Source organism: Lonchura striata, chromosome 7, assembly GCF_050655825.1.
Source record: "Lonchura striata isolate lonStrDom1 chromosome 7, ASM5065582v1, whole genome shotgun sequence".
Taxonomy (NCBI): domain Eukaryota; kingdom Metazoa; phylum Chordata; class Aves; order Passeriformes; family Estrildidae; genus Lonchura; species Lonchura striata.
In genome coordinates this window covers 33785082-33805131 of record NC_140709.1, presented here as the reverse complement: position 1 = coordinate 33805131, position 20050 = coordinate 33785082, and the positions used below count along the sequence as shown (strand labels likewise).

The following is a 20050-nucleotide window of genomic DNA, read 5'->3' as shown; positions in this document are numbered from 1 at the left end:
CATCAGAGTGTTTTGAGGGCGTGGATTTCTGATAGGATATCCGTGCACTAGGAAAAAGTATAAAGCTGCTGGGACTTCACTTTAATGTAAGCTAGTAACAACCTACTATTCCTTTAAGCTAAAACACAGCATTTTCTACTTTCCAGTGTGAGTCTAACTCTGGAAATGCAGCAGTGCCCTACCGCAGGGCTTTGGCTTTGGCTGGATGCTCCGTCTCGTGGTTGAAAGCCGAGCTCCGTGACGGCTCCGAGGTTCGGTTTGAGTCTTCTGACGTGACAGCAGCGGTCGTCGAAGCTAAACATTGGAACAGAGAGTTAGGCTGATGTATGGTCACATATTGCACAGCTTCTGCTCTGAAACGAGAGCACATCATCGCTGTCTGTACCTCTGATGTCCCCTCACTCTACTTTTAGCAGGTATGTGTTTTAAGGTTTCCATGGCTCACACATTTCCTTCACATGAACTACTGGGCTTTGTGCTTTTTCAGTTTCAACACTGAATGTAATGCAGGGCAGGTTGTGTGACCATCATTTAATAATAGTAAAAGGAAAAAGCCTGCAGAGGACTGTGACATTCACTTTCTCTGGACAGAGAAACATAATTCTGTCTCACAGGATTTCTTGGAGAAGCACAGAGAAAAGAAGAGAAAACAATCTTTATCTCTGCTCCTTTGCTTTCCCCATGTGGAAATTGTTTACCTGAGGAATGTGGTGTGGAGATTGTTTACCTGCAGTGATGGCTGGGCTGGGTTCTGGTGAAGGGTGTTTGGGGTCAGTGACCAATGGATCCAGCTGTGGCTCGGGCTCTCAGCAGAGAGTCACGGGTTTGAGTTAGGTGAGTAAGATGTAGAATAGTACAGTATCTCTTTAAATAGTATATTATGTAATATAGTATAGTTTAATAAAGCTATCCTCCAGCCTACTGATCTGGAGCCAGACATCATCATTTCTTCCCTGCGCTGGGGTTCACTGCATTTTACTATAGAGGACAAGACTGAGGAATTGAAAACAAAGGGCCGCTCTTCTCTTAGGGGTTTGCCTGGCTTCACACCTATGATTTGTGCTATGGCTCCTGCTAAGTCAAGGCACTGCCCTAGTGTAGCAAAAATTAGGTAGAAGGGACACATCACATCCACACATCATGTCCAAACAGCCCCACACAAGAAAAGCCAAACCAAATCACAGAGCAGGAGAGAAGGTTTATTACTGCCTGTGTCCTCACCTGCCGCAGGCCTCTCTTCCGCCCCAGGGGCTGCTGCAGGAGGAGGTTCTGCTGTCCTGGCTCGCTCTGCACACTTGCCACCCTGTGAGACGTTGACAGCATTAGGCCAAGTACAGAAGCACGCTGCATAACTAGTAGGTGTCCTGGCAGTTGGGACCGAAGTAAATAAATAAACAAGAGATCGACCAACCACTAATGGCACAGTCACTTCAAAGAGCAGCACTATCTTTGAAGGATGGGAGGGGACATGTCTATTGGGTTGTGGCTTCCGGGGCTTAGGAAAGGGTGGGAGGTGGAGTCATGGTATTCAGGACTTGGCCACACACAGGTAGCATCCAAATATAAATAACTGCAGATTTCAGTTTTCAGTCATTGATTGATGCATCCCACTGAGCAGCACTCACTTCTCTGCATCCTTTGCCACATCGGTGAAGGCAGGAACATCACTTTCCTAGCTCAAAAGCCTTCTTGTTTGCTTTTCCTTTATTCAAGGATAGTGTTGTAAAAGCTACATTTTTTTTCTTCCCAAATAAGACTCCATGGCCTCATCACAATTTTGTCATCTTGTTTTAATTTCAATTTAAGTCAACAAACAAAAAACAAACGCAAAGTGACAAAGGATCCATTCACATAATGGATGCATGAGTTATGTGAGCAAGGCCCCACACTCAACACTTGCAGCCTCAAGTCTTTTTGTGACTAACAAACAGACAAGTAAACAAAAATTAGATAGACAGACAGACAGAGCTTTTTGGTTTTTAATATACTGGCACAAAATATCTGAAAACCTGCAGTAGAAGAAACTTTAGCAATAAAACATACTTGGCTATGTACCATCTCATACTGCCATTCAACTGACCATTCAGCCTACTTAATAGAAAGATACCAGCCTCCCCTCATTTTTATCAAAGCACTGTATTCCTCCAAACACTGGACATTTAGCAGTCACAAAACACTTTAGCTGAGAGACTTATGACTACAATAGTCACTAACAGTTAAGACAGAGTTCTTTTAACTCAGGCAGCTGCTTTTTTTAAGCCAGACTGGAATCCACTGAGCGACAGGTCCTATTTAGGCAACTTCCAGCTATAGCTGGTATATACAGTGTTCAAGATTCAGTATTGCAATCCATTTTGTCTTTGGCATGCATTAACCTAAAGGAAAACAACATTCTTTTCTCTAGATACTTCCTTGGACCTCCCTGGAGTTTGTCAGTACCCCCAAGAGCATGAAGGCTAATCATCTGACCATGCAGGGGTGGAGGAAGAAGACAAACCTAGGGACATGGTCAGACCAGACACGGAGGATGGCTGTGGAGAGGCTTGAAAAACTTTGTCTTCTGAGCAGCTCATTCTTCACTTGGGCAGAATTTACCGATTGTCCTTACAAGGTTTGGCAGAACAGAACATGGAGGGTTTCCTGCTCTGCTTTGGGGCTGTTGCGGTTTCGGATTTTTCCTTTTGTTTCTTTCTCTCATGGAATTTTGTCCCATCTCTTGCTAAGAAACCATACAACCTATATGTACGTGAGACAAGAGAAGTTTCCTCTCTTAAATGAGAGTTTTCTCTTGGAGGGGCAGAGATACCAGGCAAATTGGGCTGGGGAGAAGGGGCTGGCAAAGCTCCTGGGTTTGGGAGGAGCTGCTGCTTGGGGAGGGAATTCACTGCTGCTGCCAGGGCCCAGCCCTGCCCTGTTTGCTCATACACCAGCTGAGCATTTGCTCGTGAGAGCTGCCGCTGAGCTGGGACCACCATTGCCCGTGAGGGACAGCGCGGGGCCGCAGCGCCTTTGCCTGAAAGCCTCTTACCCTCTAAGTTAGAATAACCTGGAGGGGGGGTATTGTATTTTCCATTCCAAGGGAAGTTCCTGCTTCCCTTGGTAGACACCTGTCTTTCAAACCAAGACAGGGGCAAAGTCTGGTTACCTGAACTGAAAGCCTTATTCCTTCTTCCCTTTCATTTAAACTAATGCCAGACTTTGCACTGAATCATATCCATGTATTTCTATCACTTCTGCAGGGGAGACAGTGGGAAACTTCAAGGAGAGAGACATCTTGGGACCCTGAAGCTGTTTATCTTTTGATTGACGGACTACAGCCTAATAATCCTGGGCATGCCTTCAGCAATCTCACCACAGCTGCAGTGCCTTGGAAAAAGAGGAAAAGCTTCAGCAAGCTCAAAGCCAAAAAAAAAAACAAGATATATTTGAGTCCTTTTCTTCCTTAGACAGGTCTTCCAAATGAACTCACTAATCCCTGGAACATATATCCCAGTTTTTCCATAGCATATTGTCATGCTTTACATACCAAGCATCCCAAACACCACACAAATACCTGCCTAGGGATAAGCAGAGCACCTAGAGTTAACTCCTGTTAGTAGAGATGTGTTCTTGACTCAGTGACTGCAGCACATATGACAGGTAAGTCCAAAAGCATCACATCATTATCCTTCCTTATTAAAGCAACGAGACTGCACTGAAATTGCTTAATCTTCTGTTTCTAGGATTACATGAAAACTTCTGAATCTCTAGTTTTTACAGTGGTTACCACTATGTGAGTGAAGTAGAAATTAGCTGGAGAAGTGTTGGCACCCTAGAAAGAGCCTAGTATTCCAACAGTTTCTTGCAAAAATTGTCTACTGGACTAGCTTGAAAAAACTGTTATGATTTTTGATGAAGGAACTCTTAGTTCTGTGAGGAAAGAGACATGTCTGTAGCATAAAGACTGCAATTATATTCAGTACAAAATGGTCTACAGTGCTGAAACAAACTCACTTCACATGTGATATGAAAACACTTGAAAAAGTCCTTAGATAACAGGTAAACATGGACTGTGTGAGGGCACAGAGGCTATACATGAGATAAAAACTATTCCCACGCACTGAACACAAACAATAGGCAAACAGAAAAAAAGCTGGACTTCGTGTCTTCCTGCTGGAGTCTGGGATTTTCAGCCTGGTTTATAACATAAGTGAAATGAGTTAAGTGACCTGGTGGATATTTGCTTCCAGTACTGAATCATAACACAAATTTATATAATCTGGGATGATCTTTCAAGCTAAAATTGCAGACACCTATTGCAGGGAAATGGTGGACCCGAGAGCAGCTGAGTTGTGCAGAGCTGCCCGTGCACAACACAGTCCTGCTGTGGCTGTCTTTTTGCTCTCTATCCCCACATTTTGAAGAAGGAAAGAGAGGAGGAGAATGATAAAGACCACAAATTGCAGATGAGTGACTGGATTTTCAGCTACACGCTTTCTCTTCATGAGGGTTTGTGAGGGTTTCTTTTCACATCAAAGAACAGAACTACCCATGTGGTTTCTGTGAAAAGGAGCATGGCAGCAGAGGGTTGGCTTTGTGCATCCTGCCCTCCCTCCTTTTGTGCCTCTCCTTGTTTATAGACCTAACCAGGAATACACTGTTTTTCTGACAGCCCGTGGGACCCAGTCAAGGAAACCAAATCAAGTGCCTTTTCAGCTGACAGTATATTTCCCCCACCCATGGCAATCTGATCTACAAGAACAGTTTTTCCAACGGACATAAGCCACATTTATTTTGGAAATAAGAAAAAAGATTTTTTTTTTCCTGCCCAACACAGAGATGCACTGTCAGTGAATATCTCTGTTGGGAGTTGATTTGCACACTAATGTTACTCCCATTATATAGGGCAGAGGTGAGCCAAAGATCAAACCAACCCAAATTTATGGATACATGCTGCCAGCACTACAAGGAATGACAGATAGTGCAGTCACACAGTGGGGGCCAAAACAAACTTTGTTGGGTTGGCAAGTAAAAGAAGTGATGTTCAGGAATTACAAGAAAAACTAACCATGCAGGCAAAAACAAACAAATAAACAAACTCCCAACCAAACAACAAAAACACAAACATAAAAACAACCAAACCAATCAAAAACAACCAAACCAAACAGAACAAGGAAGCAATGAGTTTCAATGTCTATTAGAGACATGTACATGCTTGCTACTCCACCATGGCAGACACTTTGTGTCCCTAGACATATAATTAGAGGGTTGGTACACCAAGGCAGTGGAGAACGGGTTAAATATATTGTATTTCCAGATACATCCCAGCCCAGTTAGCATTAAATCTGCTGCTGTAATTGCCCTGGCAATGTGGATATAGTCTGATTTTTCCTGTTAGGAGCCATTAAGCTAGGATAGCCACAAACATTACAGAGAAATGTGATTGTGCAACAGATTTCCATTACAGTGGCTTCACCTTTTTCCTTTCTGATTTGGGAAAATATCCAGTCATCTCAGATTGTAACCACAACAGATCAAGATGCTCTTCAGCCCTGTACCCCAAGCTGACTGAGCACTTCAGTGCTCTCCCCTTCCTGCCTTCCCCGCTTTTCTTCAAGGCTGTGTCTAATTGCTATAGAACAATGGGAAACAGATTTTATTATTTTTGTATTTGTCACAATTTAATTTAAGACTCCTACCTTCCATAAGGGTCTAGTCCCTAGTGAATATTGTTTATTTCTTTATCCAAGTTATGACTAAACACCAGCTTGTGAATTCAGAAGGTGATCCTAAAAAGCTATCAGTGTGCACCAGCCAAAATCAAAGTTATATCAGAAAAACTCAAGCCTGCTTTATTCAGAACTGATATTTTTGAATGTAAAGACAAATTAACTCTTCACTATAATCCCCATAGCACAATAAGCTTCTGCAACATCTGCTTTATTACTTCTGTCCTTTAGAGGAATCCAATTTTCATATTTAACAATGCAGTTGAAACATCTTTTCATCCTCACAGAGATCTAACCTAATCTTTTTAGACATATTTGCAGTGTCTTCATTCCTTCTTAAGGCTTTGCAGCCCTGGTTCCCATCCTTAAGACATTAATGCCTGCTTCTTGAAAAGGATAATAAACCTCAGCAGAACTGACTCCCAAGTGCATCTGCTCACCCATTTGCTTTATGAGATCTCTGTACCATACAGCAGGGTGGAGGACAGTGTCCTGGTCCCTAGAGAAAATTTTTGTGACAGGAATTAATAGGAACCCACTCTGCAGCTGGTTACATTTCAGGGTTCAGAATAAATTATCATGTTTGAACACATTTATTGACTTAGGTGTCTCATAGTGCTTAGCCTCACCATCGTAATTAGGAGTGGCTACCCATTACTTAACAAGATCAAAACATTTCAAAACCAGCACTGATGTAACCAAGTATCAGGTTATTATGGCCTTAGCTCAGATACAGCCCTTCCCCTTTATCCTCTTAAAAAACTGTAGTGAGTTTTTAGTGCTGCTAAAGGGACAACATGGAAGTTCTCTGACTGAATGATTTTTCTTCACCTCTTTAGCTCAGACCATGCAGTCCATCTCACTTTGCCAAAAAAACAGGTTAACAGTACTCCTGCCTCTGCCAAGGAGCTGCTGTCTTTTCCTAACCCATCACAGACCAGTCTGCCAGAGCAGGCCTCACACACACAAAGGACACCATGTTGCATGGAATGAGCTCGGTGACAGCACTGATGATTAACTCTCCTTCTGTCAGCTCAGGAGAGTGAACAAACAGACACAGCAGCCTGTCCCCATCCCAAAAAGCCACTACCAGCATGAAAACCCAAGCTAATGGAACAGAAACCATCCACACAAATGCCTCAACATATCCACAGCTTCCACTGGTGCAGGGATGAAACAGCAAGTTACCCTCCGTGTTCCAATGTACAGGGCTGTGTTCTCCTGGGAGGAGACAGGGATCTCTTGGGATGACCCACAACTCTCCAGCCTCAAGAGGATGGCTTGAGAGGCAGGAGCACAGCAGCAGGGCAGGGAGAATGATTGACATGATCTGGGTGTTAAAGGTGCAGCCTTCCCTTTGAAGTTCACTCCTGACCCGTTTGTGTTTGCTCCCCTGTCTATGGGTAATGAGGAACAGCTAGACCTGAACTCCAGCACTAACAGAGCCATTTTAGATATGTATTTATGGTGTCCACCTGCAAGACTTCTAAGGTGTCATTTGAGAATTGAAAATGCTTTGCAAAATTAATGAGAATTATTGTAAAGCACCCACAAAACACTATATTCCACAGGACTTACCATAATTAGTTTTATCAGTGAATGGTAAAAAACCTCAGATTGATATTAAGTCTTTTGTGGTGACAGCATTGTGAGATGAATGAAAAAACAGATGTCTCCATTTTACATAAGCCATCAGACTAATGCTTATAATAGGATACAGCTAATGCCTCATGGATCATCTTTCTCATGCCTTTCAAGCAATTGTTAAACAAGGGGAAAACCCCAAGGCCAGCCTGCTTCTTTCACTACAGCTTTTTCTTTCCCCTTCTCCTTAGCCTTCTCAAAGTTATTGGCAATCAAAGCTGAAAACTGAAGGTGGGTTGCTACACCTTTGACTTGCAGGCCTGAATATTGATGAGCCACAAGAGACAGAGATGGAGAGAGTGACAAAAGGTGAGAGGAAGAGACAGAAGGTTGGAAACAGCTCGTTTCCCAGCACACACACTGACAGACAGGTAGTGTTCACACTGTACCTAGAGAGGCTGCCCTCAGTGGCCAGGCTCGGGGAGTCATCGAGGACATTAGGTTCACTGCAGGAGGGGCAGGGAGATTAAGAATTTAGGGAAAGAAAATGCAAAAAAGCATGCGCTCGTCTCTGTTTGCAAGGGAAAAAAAAATATCAACGGAATAAAAAAGGTAAAAAAAGGACGGTAACATTAATTGGTCTCACACGCTCAACGGCACATATGACTCAGAGGAGCTGAAAGAACATCTGATAACAGGAGCTGTCTTTAGAGGGAGTTCACACTGCATGAAGCCTTCTACATCTCTGCTGAGATCTGGGGAGCTGAGAAGTTCAACAGGATGTTTTTCTAAAAGAAATAAGGCAGGGAACTGTTTTCAAAGCTATTTTCCTGCAGCATTTTTACTTATTTCATTTCTATTTACTTTCAGCTTCATAGAAAGTTTTTTTCCTTCACCATGAGCCACTTCTTCCTTGAGGGAGGGCTGATCTATCTCCCATGAGCTGTAGACCACTCTCCTGTTGCAACTCTAAGGATGAACATCTGGGAAACAAGGTCTTATAGTGCAATGAAACTGTAAATAAACAGCTGGCAAGGATCTTGACAAAGGGACACAATTCCAATGCTTTTCTGCAATGCAGCCATCAGGCAGGAGCAGCCTGCTCAGGCCATAGGAAAAACATGAATGAAAGAAAGAAAGAAGGAAGGAAAGTAGTCTGCTGGGTTACCAGCAGGAAAGCAGTAATAATATTACTTAGCATTAATTAGTTTACATTTGTGAGGCAGTCTGAAAGCCCAGAGAACATCCATAACTCAAAGGGCATGATGTTGAGGACTATGATTAGGCTTGCTGAGCTAGTCCTTCCCCTACCCAGATGAAAAGTGATTTGCTGCTATACCACACACTTAAAAAGTAGAGAAACTCTGTGTTAATTAAAGTCTTTTTTTCTCAGCATCACATAATTTGGGATAGCACAAAGCAAACATTGCTCTCAGTCAGCTGTGACTCTTACGAAGTTTATGCATTGAAGATGGTACTGAAAGATTGAGGAAAATGCAGTCTTGCATATTAATTTTTCAAGGAACAAAGGGACTGAATCAACTCTGTTCAAGAGTCAAATGAGTTCCTGTAAGTCCTTTTGTGAAAACTCACAGATAAAATCTGTGTAACTTCTCCTATCTCTTGTGGTAGGTACCACAACTGTTAATTTTCCTTTATCTATCCAGGTTATTTCTTTAACTCCAAGCAAGAATGAGGAGGGAACAATGTTGTTTGATTCTTCCAGGGGTGGTCAAGACATAATATAGAATATATTCTTTAAAGGTTCAAAGGAAATAACATAAATTAGTATGTCAATTGTCAGATATCCTTGGATAACTATGTAATGGACAAATAAAACAATAAACATTGCTTACTTAGGAAAAAAAAAATGTAAATGCAAAACCTCTCTCCACATCTTTTAAAGATGAACATTTCCCAGCAGGCTCTTTCTCACCATTCCATGTCAACCAGGAGTAAGGCATTCAAAGTTATTTGTATCAACAAGTATTTGAGGTTTAAAACAGTATTAAATCCCATCTTTGTACATAGCATTTAGTTTGTGTGATGAGCTAGCTACTGTTCTAGGAAGGACAAAGAACACATGGAAGAAAACAAAGTAAATCAACCAGCTTCTCAAAAAGAGAAGTTTTTTCCTCCCCATTTCCCTACACAAACTGGGTATGGTCTCCTGTTTCAGTGAATACCCCAAAACCACATTTCCTTCTGCTGTTCAGTGGTAGCAGAGAAAAATAGTAATGTAGAGTGTTTCTGAAACTGTTTAAGAGGAAGGTCACTGGGAATGACAGCTTGTTCTTATGGAGCCTACACAGCACAGATCACCCTGGAAAATCATTATTTCCAACCCTGCACCCTTGGTCCAACACTATTCCAGGAGAAATAAATTTAGCATCGCAGCATCACTATGCTGGCACCAATTCCACTATCCCACCTCTGTGATGTACCTGGGCCATTTCTGCTCTTGTTATTAAAATGAGAAAGGCAAAAAGCCCATGTTTTTACCTTTGGCTGGGTAACATGCCCACCTCAGCCTGAGGTGCAGACATGCTGGAGAGATGGCTGGAGAACCTCCTCCTCCCAATGGCACCCATAAGGTATGTTTCTTGTTCACTTACCACACTGGGCATGCTCAAGGAGTCATCTAGAAAGAGAGAAAAAAACGGGAAAGGAGAGGAAACAACCACCCAAACCCCACCTGCATCTCGACAGTTGTTAAGAGATAACAGGATGCCAAAGGAGTACCCAGCATTCACTTACCAGGAGCTCCAGCCTGCAAATTGGAATACTCTATTAGATTTTACAGCCAGTGTGCAGAAAGACATACTCATAAACCTCTGCAGGATGATGAACCTGACAAACATGTGGCAGAGATTTATATATTCTTTCAGCTTAAATGGCTCTCAGGAAAACATGCTTCCTAGAATTCAGCTTCCACTAGGGATTAATTCCTGTGATTAATAAAATTGCTTGTTAATATGCAGTGTTTCCAGCATAAAAGTTGTAACCTGATGTTTTCCTGCTGTGAAATAAACTGGTCCTATGATCTGCAAAGCACTGTGACAAAAAAGCCAAAATACCTGACAGCAAAATGCGGAACTGACACCCTTCAACTTCCTTCAGGACATGCATTTTAAAATGTCACAAAAAATTTGGATAAATTGACTCAGATATATCATACTGCAAATGAACTATGCAGACAGCTGGATTGCAATCAGGACTGCATGCAACTTTCAGTGCTGTTTCAAATTTTCTCAAGTATCCAGAAAGAAATTACTTTATTGTGTGTTTTGCCACAGCAAATTGTTAATTACAAGTAAAGAAAACAAAGGGGTGGGTTGTGTAATTTTCTCTCCTCTTTTTGACTTTTTTTTCCAATTCTGATGTACCGAAATATTTTACAGCAGTGTTTATCCAAGGCAGGGCTGAGGAAATACCACAGTTCATACAGGAAAATGGCACTTACTGTTCCACAGAGTGGCTCAGAGTTGAGCTGAAACCATATTTTGCCACAGTGAGTAAATATCTGAACAATGTATAAGCAGTAAAGCTCTGGGTGGATTGCACAAAGTTTAGTGGTGAACTCAGCTGAAATGAAGTTAGGCTGAACCTGCAAAGTTTCAGGCTAACTGCTCTTTCCCAAAAGGCAGTTCTGCTGTAATTGCACGGGCCTTTCTTTTGAGCCCCCATTTTCACTCCTTCTATTTGATGCTTTTGGATCCTAACTACAGAGCCCCTGCCCACTCTCATGATGGCCAGAGAGGCTTGGCTGCCAAATGCCTTGTCAGCACTGCGATGACTGCACATCTCAGACACTAAAAGCCTCCGTGTGCCCTCCCCTTTGCTCTGTCACAGCTCAGAAGGCAATGAAGAGGTATTTTACAACCCAAACTTTAACACCGTGTACCAGCTGCTCAACCTCATGCTCCTGTGGGCCTTTTATTAACGCTGGGACAGGGGCAACTGTGCTCCCCTCCCAGACGGCCTCTGGGCACCAAGAAAACATCTTCATTGTTTGGGGCTTCGTATCTGGCCACGTACTTTCTTCATCCTCCTCGTCGGTGCGGCTGAGCGTGTCCTGCGAGGCCTGCTGGGAGGGCTCGCTGTCCTGCTCCCACACCGTGCCCGTGCCCGTGTTGGAGCGGGACATGGTGGCCAGGCTCAGGCGGTAGGCAGACGTGGAGGTGCCCACGGTGCTGACAGATGTCTTCCCTTGGTAAGCTGCAAAAGAGGGGGAGAACCAAACCCGAGTCACTGGTGGCACTGGAGGTCAACAGCAAGCCAAGCATCCCTGTCCTATCGGGCACCTCGTTCTGCCTGGACTAGTCAGGCAGGGGGACCTTCTCACTCTCTGCAAATTCCTGACAGAAGGGTAGAGCGACAGGACAAGAGGAAATTACCTCAGGCAGGCTCAGGCTGGACAGGAAGAATTTCTTCATGGAAAGGGTTGCTAAGTATTAGGATGGGCTGCCCAGGGCGGTGGTGGAGTCACCACCCCTGGAGGTGTTCAGGAAATGACTGGGCTTTGGACTTGGTGCCATGGTCTGGTTGACAAGGTGGTGATCAGTAAAGGTTGAACTTGATGATCTCAGAGGTCTTTTCCAACCTTAATGATTCTGTGATACTGTGACCGGGGTGGCAAGAGCTGATAAAACACTAGCAGCTGCCTTGCTCACCTCACCTTTCCAAGATCTCCGTTTTACTTATGCAGCCTGATTTTCACAACCGGTATTATACAGATCAACTTCAACCTTTAGAAACAAGGCAATTTATTGCCAAGGAAAAAAGCCTGAAGCATTTCCCCATGAATTTGTTTTCCTAAGAACAAAACACATCAGCCGCTTGCCATGTGTGAGCAGCGGCTGCCATCTCGTGGCAGCAGGGGTGGCCGTCACTGGAGAAAAGTCTCCCCTTGTGCAGAATTCTGAAGTGTCCCATCAGCTCAGGGATGCCGATCTGGGTGTCAAACTAGAGAAAAAGAGACCAGGAGGAAGATCTGCTACTGCTGAACAGCCAGCCCTTTCTGCACAAGGAGCTTTGGCTTTACGGTGGCGTGGAGGGGCCCACTGGGCTGGGGCAGCACAAGCCAGCTGAGACTGGAACAGGGACTCAGTGTAAAAATAGGTGCATTTCACAGCTAACCTGGACTTCTGTTGGCTGCTCAGTGGCAAGGCTGAGCATAAGCTCCAGGGCAGGCTGGCAGGGTGTGTGTGGGTTATTATTATTATTACCCCATTCCCATTCTAGGCAGAGGCCAGCTCTGCCTCACAAGTTCCTGCAGAGCTGGCAGCTGTCTGGGCTGGGCTGGCTCTCCCTGCCTTCCTTACCAGAGCCGCTGTGCACGGCCTCCTTCAGGATCTTGAGCTCGTTGTTGAACTCGGCGATGAGGGAGCTCTTGCAGAGCGGGCGCGGGATGAAGCGCCGCTCCAGCTGGTCCGAGATGTGCTGCCGGGCTGTCAGCTCCTCGTGGTTCTCGGCTGGCTGGGCCAGCAGCTGCAAATGGGGATGAGTTAGCATTGCAGGAGATGGTGCCCAGGGAACTGGGACTAGTCTCCAGACTAGCATGAGCCTGCAGCCAGCAGGCTTTGTAGTCAAGGGGTTTTGACTCCATCTGTGAGGTCTTTCAGGGAGAATCTTATATTTGACTGAACAGAGATCAAAACCTCAGTGGCACAGGGTACACAGAGGGCTCCCTTATGCTAAGCTCCTGATCCTATCATGAGACTGCTTCTTTCTCCATGATGATTTAGTCTGTCTGAGAGACAAGGCAGGCTAAATAAGGTAGAGGACCATGTGCTAATCTACCTGGTACCCAGCAAAGGAGCTGTGATTAACTTAAACCCCAGGTGCCTTAGCCTAGCAGCTGCCTGTTCATCCACAAAAGTCCTGTCAGAACCTTCATCCAAGAGATGGAAAGGGGAGTGGTCCTTCCTGCCTGTTAGCTGTGTTGCCCAGCTCTGTGCAGAAGAGAGATTACTAGAAGATTTCTGCCAACACCCTCCCAGGTTCAGCACATCCACACTCCTTCCAAGTGCCTCTGAACGCCTTCATTGTAGAATTAAGTCCACATGCACTTCCCCTTCCAGAAGAACTAAGACTAGCTGTACTCCCTGGATCAGAGCTCCTGGATGACTGGTACACTTTAGTTTTGGCTAGGAAAAAGCTCAGTGACTTCATTTCAAAGGGTTCTTAGGCCTACATACTTCTGAAAGCTCACTCACTACATGTAGTTCTTCCAGAAGTGCTGTTCCTCTGTTCTCAGCTGGGGAACAAGGGCTATCTTGCCTTCGGAGAGCGATACATCAGGAGCCAAAGCAGCTGTTACCTTGCACTGGATGAAGGGCCGAAGGAGCACAAAGATAGGGATCCGTGTTCGCACGATGAAGTCGAGGAAATCCCACAGGGCCAGCCCTCCCACCTTCCGCAGGGCCATCTCCTTCACTTGCAGGCTCAGCCAGTACCACTGGCTGTCCAGCTGGCGCTCAAAGCAAACAAGGATCACCTTCAGGGCTACGGGGGAACACACACCAGCAAAGGGCAGTCAGAGGTGTCACCAGTGTCCCTCACCAGCACTGGGGGAAGGATAGGGAGGCCACATCGGGCACAAACCTAAACAGGCACATTTTGTGTGTACGTGCACACCCACACACCTCAGAGTCACAACTGGCTTTTCTATCACTCTCCAAATATGGCAGGGAAGGAGCAAACAGTAAAGGCCTCAGGATCAGGACTGGCAGTCCCATTACAAGAGAAATTTTTCTACTTCATACTTAAATTCCTCTGTATTTTCTTGCTCTGGTATTCTCTCTTCCTTCCCTGCAGAGTTATTTTGTCTTCTCAGAATCAGATATTTTGAAATCAGCTCAGAGGAGGAATACAGCCCTGGCTGATCAGACAACCTCAAAAATCTTGACCAAGTGTATCCACACAAAGAGTCACCAAGTGAGCACAATAATCTGGAGATGATTTGTAGGGTGATGACAAGGACCATTCTAGTGCGGCAACTGCATAAGTCAGGGCCACACTGCAATTTAAATACAAATATGTTCCAGTAAACCAAGGGCAGTAATTCACAAGAGCAAGAACATGGCATTACAAATTGGGATGAACAGCAGCAAAGTTCAAAACAATGTTCTGCATTAAAGTGAGCAGTGATTAACACTTGGCTCACAGGAGAGACAAGGAATCTTCCCCTTTCCATGGCCCCTGGTCTGGTAAAAACAGCAAGGCCTGAGAATTGTGGGGGAAAGTTGACTACTCTATTTTTCTTAATGGGATGGCCAAGACTTCTCAGCCATTAGACATCTGTATCCTGGTTTGTTTGGCTGGGGGGGCTAAATCAGTGGTGAACTGACAGTTTTTCATCAGATTTACTCCATTCCCCAGATACGGGTTAACAAAGACCCAAATATAAATCTTCAGATAAATGCCCTTACAAAATCAGAAACAGTTTCTGAAGGGCTACTTTAAACTGTCCCTGTGTAGGCCTGACTGCCCTCAGTGATGCTGCATCTCCAATTTAATTATTTTTTCTATCCTTTCACCTGTGGGTCAGATGTGAGATAATACAGCACCACCCTACAGCAAGCAGAGGGCACACCAGTCAGTAAGGACCATGTGTGGGGCCAGCAGCCACACAGGCTACATCACCTCTCGCCCTAGATGGCCAAGGGCCAGTGGGGCTCTGATGTTAGGGGCTGATGGGCAGTCTGACTCGCCTTTGTGGCTTCTCCTGTGGTCTGGCAGTATGAAAACTGAGTGACTTCTACCTGTGCTGCTCCTCCTCCAGCTGCAGTGCAGACACCGCTCACGTTGCCATGTACTCCAGAGATACTCCTGACTTCACACTCTGGCCTGGCCCCCAGCTCAGGACAAGGCCTAAAGCAACTCTAAAGAGGTGAGTTAGCTCCTGCCTGAGATGGTTTTCTTTGGTGCTCTCTACAGCCTTGAGCACTCCACCTGAAGTCTGTCTCTTGGCAGTGGGCAGCAGCAGCCATCACTCACCCAGGTAGGCAGCCTGGCTGGTGGATTCTGCAAGCCCCTCGCGGCGCAGGTCCTTCCCCGCGTCCCCTGGGGTGGAGCAGTGGGCAGGGGAGCTCTCCAGCATGAAATTCTTGCTGCGGGAAGTGCTGATGATGCGAGGTGGCAGGAGGATATTGATAACAGTCTGGAGCAGCAGCAGGACCTCAGGCTGCTCCAGCCAGGGGCTGTCTGAGATGCATTGGGAGGGGAAAGAGAGAGAAAGATCAGGCTACATCCCATCACAGACACTCAAAAGATCCAGACCCTGTTCAGCTCCAAAATGGGGTGCATCTCAAATGTCCCCTAAGCCAAAACTCCGTCCCCCACACCTTGTTATGCTGCTTCTCCTCCTGCAAGCAAAGGCAAAGTTTATTTTAGCACCAACACAAACACACACAAACACAGCTACACAACACAAAGAAGTATCTCATCCAGTGGTTTAATTTCCTTTTGGCAATCCCCTCTCCCTTTACTCTTTGCTTTCATTTAGGGATTTACCAGTGAAGACCCTCTATAGCAGAAAACAAGGAGCAGGACTTGTGCAAGGCAAATGGCATGGATTGAGCAAACTGTTATCCACAGGGGCACGCAATTTCTCTGATCTTTGCTCCCCTCTGTGACTTCTGCTACAACAGATTTGTCTTGCCCTGCACTCCAGTTTCAAAAGTAGAGCACATCTGTGTAAAACCTGACTCAAGAACCAAGGCACAGCTGAAATAAAGAAAAGAACTAATAACTAATCCCAATAGGGCTCTTTTCAGTCTCAGACCCAAAGGGCACTTAGCTGACATACTGCCAGTGACAGAAAACCAAATTAAAAAATAAAAATTAAAATAAGATACAGAGAGCAAGGAAAGTGCAAACATCAGTTGTCAGAAAAGGGGGACAAAAATTCTTTTTGTTAAATTAGTCAGACCTTTGCTTCCAGATCCTACTGTGAGCACAAATGGAATCAGTAGGTTTAAAAGCATTCCTTCCCTTCTTTCCTGATTGGTGAATGGGGAGACGACATGGCTTAGGGGGAAATCTTCTTTCAAAGCCTGTGCAGTAATAATAAACAAGGATTAAACAATTTCATCAGCAGATCACGCACACAAGTCACTGCCGGGAATGACGATCCCCCGGCCACCCTGTTCACACAGCACATCACCAGCACTGCTGACCTGATTGAATGAGATGCCCTCAGACCACTTAGTCAGGAGTAAAGGGAATTCCAGAGTAACAAAGGCATCACCTGCTCATGTCACAGCCAAACATAAGAAGCCCACACTCCCAATTATCATTAATAAAATCAGATGTATCCCACAGGAGTCGGCTGAGTCTTAGTCCTGAGCTCTGCACTGCTGTGAGTGGTATCAGGATCTGACACAGAATAAAAAAAAAGGAACAGAGAAACTGCACAAATGACATTATCTAAATATTCTCCTGTCTGAACATGGAAGCTATTCCCAAAATGTATTTTTGTTCTGCCTCACTTTGTGCCGCCCTGTCATCCTCCCTAACACAAAGAATGAACTCCTGAAAAATAAACAAAATGCATGTTTACTTCTTGACACATAGTCAAGATTAAATTGAAAGGTCTTTCACCTTCTTTTAGAGGAGGTAAGTCAAACAGCTGCCACTAGAACCTTTGCTCATTTACAACATCCCAGTTGCTACAGACTTAGCTGTGAAATACAACTGAACATTGCAACTCTTCAAGCTTGCAGACCTGGGCTGAGAAATTTTAGGAGATGTTTTCTGATGGGGTGTGAAGTAGTTCTGTTTTGTATTCTGCTGGAAGTGTTGGGAATTATGACTCGTGTTTTTCCTGACATGTTTGGTTTTCATTACATTTAAGGCCACAAACGAGTGAACAGGGAAAAGAGCATAATAAATGTTCCCCATATTTAAAAAAAATATTAATTTGGTATCTATTTTGGTTTTTTAGTAGATAATATTTTACAGCAGGTGAAAGTAGCCTTTTATTTTCATTTGTTTTCATTAAAGGACCATCACCTCAGAGCTGGAAGAAATCTGTTCTCTTTCTGTGTCGCTTTGTACCAAAAAGTCCTTCTGTACCTCATGCTCTGAGGGGAAGCTTTGTGTGTTGTTCCCTGTAAGCCTTCCTTCCCAAGCCACCCTGCTGCTCACAAATACCTGCCTAAGTATTCAACTGGATGCACCAATGCATATTTTAAAATGCAGCTTGGAGCTAGGTAAGGAAATTTGTCACTTCTTTGGTCACCATTCAGACTAATTTCATGCCAGTAGGGAAAGAAAAGGACACCGAGGCAGAAAGACTGTAAAAAGTTATAGTGCTGCTATGAAAAGGAATAGTGGTGAAATTCTCCAAAAAGTCTGGAACTTTTTTTTTTTTTTTTTTTTAAATTCTGGCAACAAGGATACCATTGCGTCAGCAGCTGAAAAGCCAAGTTGCCCTGCTTTTTTGTGCTGGCACACCGTGTGACCAGCTCAGGTAAGAGCAGAAGAGCACAAACTCCACTCTCAGTTACACACATGGTCCCACAGGAAGACAGGAAGGGTTGCATGGATGTATCCCAAGCCTGGGCCCATCCTCCTGTGCCAGAAGTGTTACACTAACTCCTTAGATCCTGCAGAGAATCCTGACCTGCTTGTCAGAGCCTTACACAGCATCCATCAGCCAAACTCCCTGGACTTCAATGGCAGCGTTAAGCTGATGGATGCTTGCTGTGGATTTGGCCCCAACAGATGAGTTCTGAGCTCAGTTCAAGCCTTCAGAAAGAAGGGAGAATTTACATGTGTCGCTTCTCTTTAATTTTTGATGCACGTTCCACAGTTTTTGCCCAGCTTTTGCAGAAAGAAAACAGAGCACTGATGAGTTGGTGTCTCAACCAGAAGCTCTAAAGGCCTGGCCGTGGGCCAGGGCAGACACACCTGTATCTGCAATGCTACAAGCCGGACAACAGCTGTGCTGAAGGGCAGAGGTGGCGAGAGATAAGGGCTGAGATGAAGAAGGGGTAATCCGTCAGCCACACTGGAGGGTCCTACCACTCCCATCACCTGCAATACAAACAGAGCACATCACCACAACTGGCTACTTACAGTTTCATCCATGCCATATCCTCCAACGTCAGTGAAATGGAGGTGCCTTTCATTAAGCACTGAGTTGGGGTGGATCTAGCAGAACCAGCCCCCTCAGTGGTCCTTGCAGGAGCTGGGGCCAGTGAGGAGACGGTGTTCTAGCAGGGAAGGGGAGGGGAAAAGAGGGAAACCAGCACGGATGGGAGGAGTGCACAGGGAACCCGGTACATTTATAAATGTACCCAGTACCAGCCCTGAATGACCAGCACTGGACTGGTGGAACAGCTAGAGTTGGAGGATATGTCATTTGACAACTGTAACAAATAAAAATCTGTCATCAAAGCAAAAATTCTGCATTGAAAGTGGACATCTTTTCCCTTGCCTTGCTTGAAAAATAATGTCCTAAGTCTGACCCAAGCCAGGTTTTGTACAATGTTCAGATTCCTCTCAAACACAGCCTGTTTTGGGGAACTCTAAGCATGATTACCCTCAGCTGACTGACCCCAGATGTCTGAAGCAGAGTCACCTGCATGTGCATGTGATTGTCTGGAACTCCTTGAATTATTCACCACAGGGAAACAGCACTTCTAGGGAAGAGTTATTTGTACTGTTTGGAATGTGTCTCTCAGGAGCAATTAAATCACAGGCCTGCAATATGCCTGTTCCTCACATACACATGTAGATGACAGGAACAGGAAGAAGGTACCTGGCAGACACCTAAGCTTATGGGAGATGAATGCATGCTTCTTTTCCAAATTCAGCCTGGGGAAAAAGGCAGTAACCAGTTTTTTGCCAGAAAACCAAAGGACAATTTAGAAGGAAAGAGTCAGTGCCCCTTTTTTACATCACTATGGATTATCACTGAGATATTTCCCCACTTTCCCGGGTGATTGATTTTTGGGCTTCGTGGTCTACACGTGATACACCATGCAGTCAGTGCTCCCATAGCTCACGGTGCAATAAGGTAAAATACTTGCAGCAGTAACTATGTTTTCCTGGTAGCTCTCCCTGGTGCTCTCAGCCAGCAGAACATAAGCACAATGACTGCACTATAGCACTGCAGAGCTTTCTGCTATTTTTAGAGCACTGGCTAATTCTTATTGTGAGCCCCTTGGAGAGCTTGCTGGGGTGATTCAATCTGCCATGCCTGCTTGACAAACTGCAAGGCCATACCAAACTCCTGCTTGAGCTAGCTCTGTAGCAACCTCCCCATGTAACAACTCTTAAGTAATTTGAGGGCCCAGATTTGCATTAGAGCCAGGTAGCTGCTACCTCTGCTTGGATAAGGAAGAAGTCTTATGGGCTCTGACAGGTTGGAGCTTCCCTGCCCTTGCAGCATGAGTGCCAAATTGACTTGAAGGACAGGAACCTGGCAAAACCTGACATTGCATTTTAGCTAATGATCATTGTTTTTAAAGGCCCTCAGAGCACTGGTGGACCCTGAAATGTTTTTTGTAAGCTGCAAGATAAGGTTATAACCTTTATGCTTTAAGGAGAAAATGTTGTAAAACCCAGTAACAGTAAAATTCTAGTGCAGCCTTTCCCCCTTAATTTATATTTTTGCATATGGAATGAAAGCATGCTTGTTTGCCCAAGAGGCTGGAGTGACACAAACATCAAAGTGGGGGCTTGCCCCCAGTGTAACAGCTGCAGAACCGCTGTGGTCTACCACTGAATGACCAGGCAAACTCTCT

At 44.9% G+C, this 20050-nt stretch overlaps 1 protein-coding gene across 12 annotated transcripts in view; it reads right to left on the bottom strand.

The window, feature by feature from the left end:
* Positions 1–20050, bottom strand: part of UNC80 (unc-80 subunit of NALCN channel complex) — a 127960-nt gene that overhangs the window by 5358 nt on the left and 102552 nt on the right. For 10 of the 12 annotated variants that reach the window (XM_077785175.2, XM_085585443.1, XM_085585449.1 and 7 more), the window contains 10 exons: positions 18210–18335; positions 16228–16351; positions 15294–15500; positions 13615–13799; positions 12617–12782; positions 11331–11510; positions 9795–9933; positions 7742–7798; positions 1222–1303; positions 183–294 (listed from right to left, as the gene is read on the bottom strand). In XM_077785175.2, the coding sequence (XP_077641301.1) occupies positions 183–294; positions 1222–1303; positions 7742–7798; positions 9795–9933; positions 11331–11510; positions 12617–12782; positions 13615–13799; positions 15294–15500; positions 16228–16351; positions 18210–18335 (1378 nt within the window). The remainder of the gene's footprint in view (positions 1–182; positions 295–1221; positions 1304–7741; positions 7799–9794; positions 9934–11330; positions 11511–12616; positions 12783–13614; positions 13800–15293; positions 15501–16227; positions 16352–18209; positions 18336–20050) is intronic. The other 2 variants (XM_085585447.1, XM_077785185.2) reach the window with 1 other exon arrangement.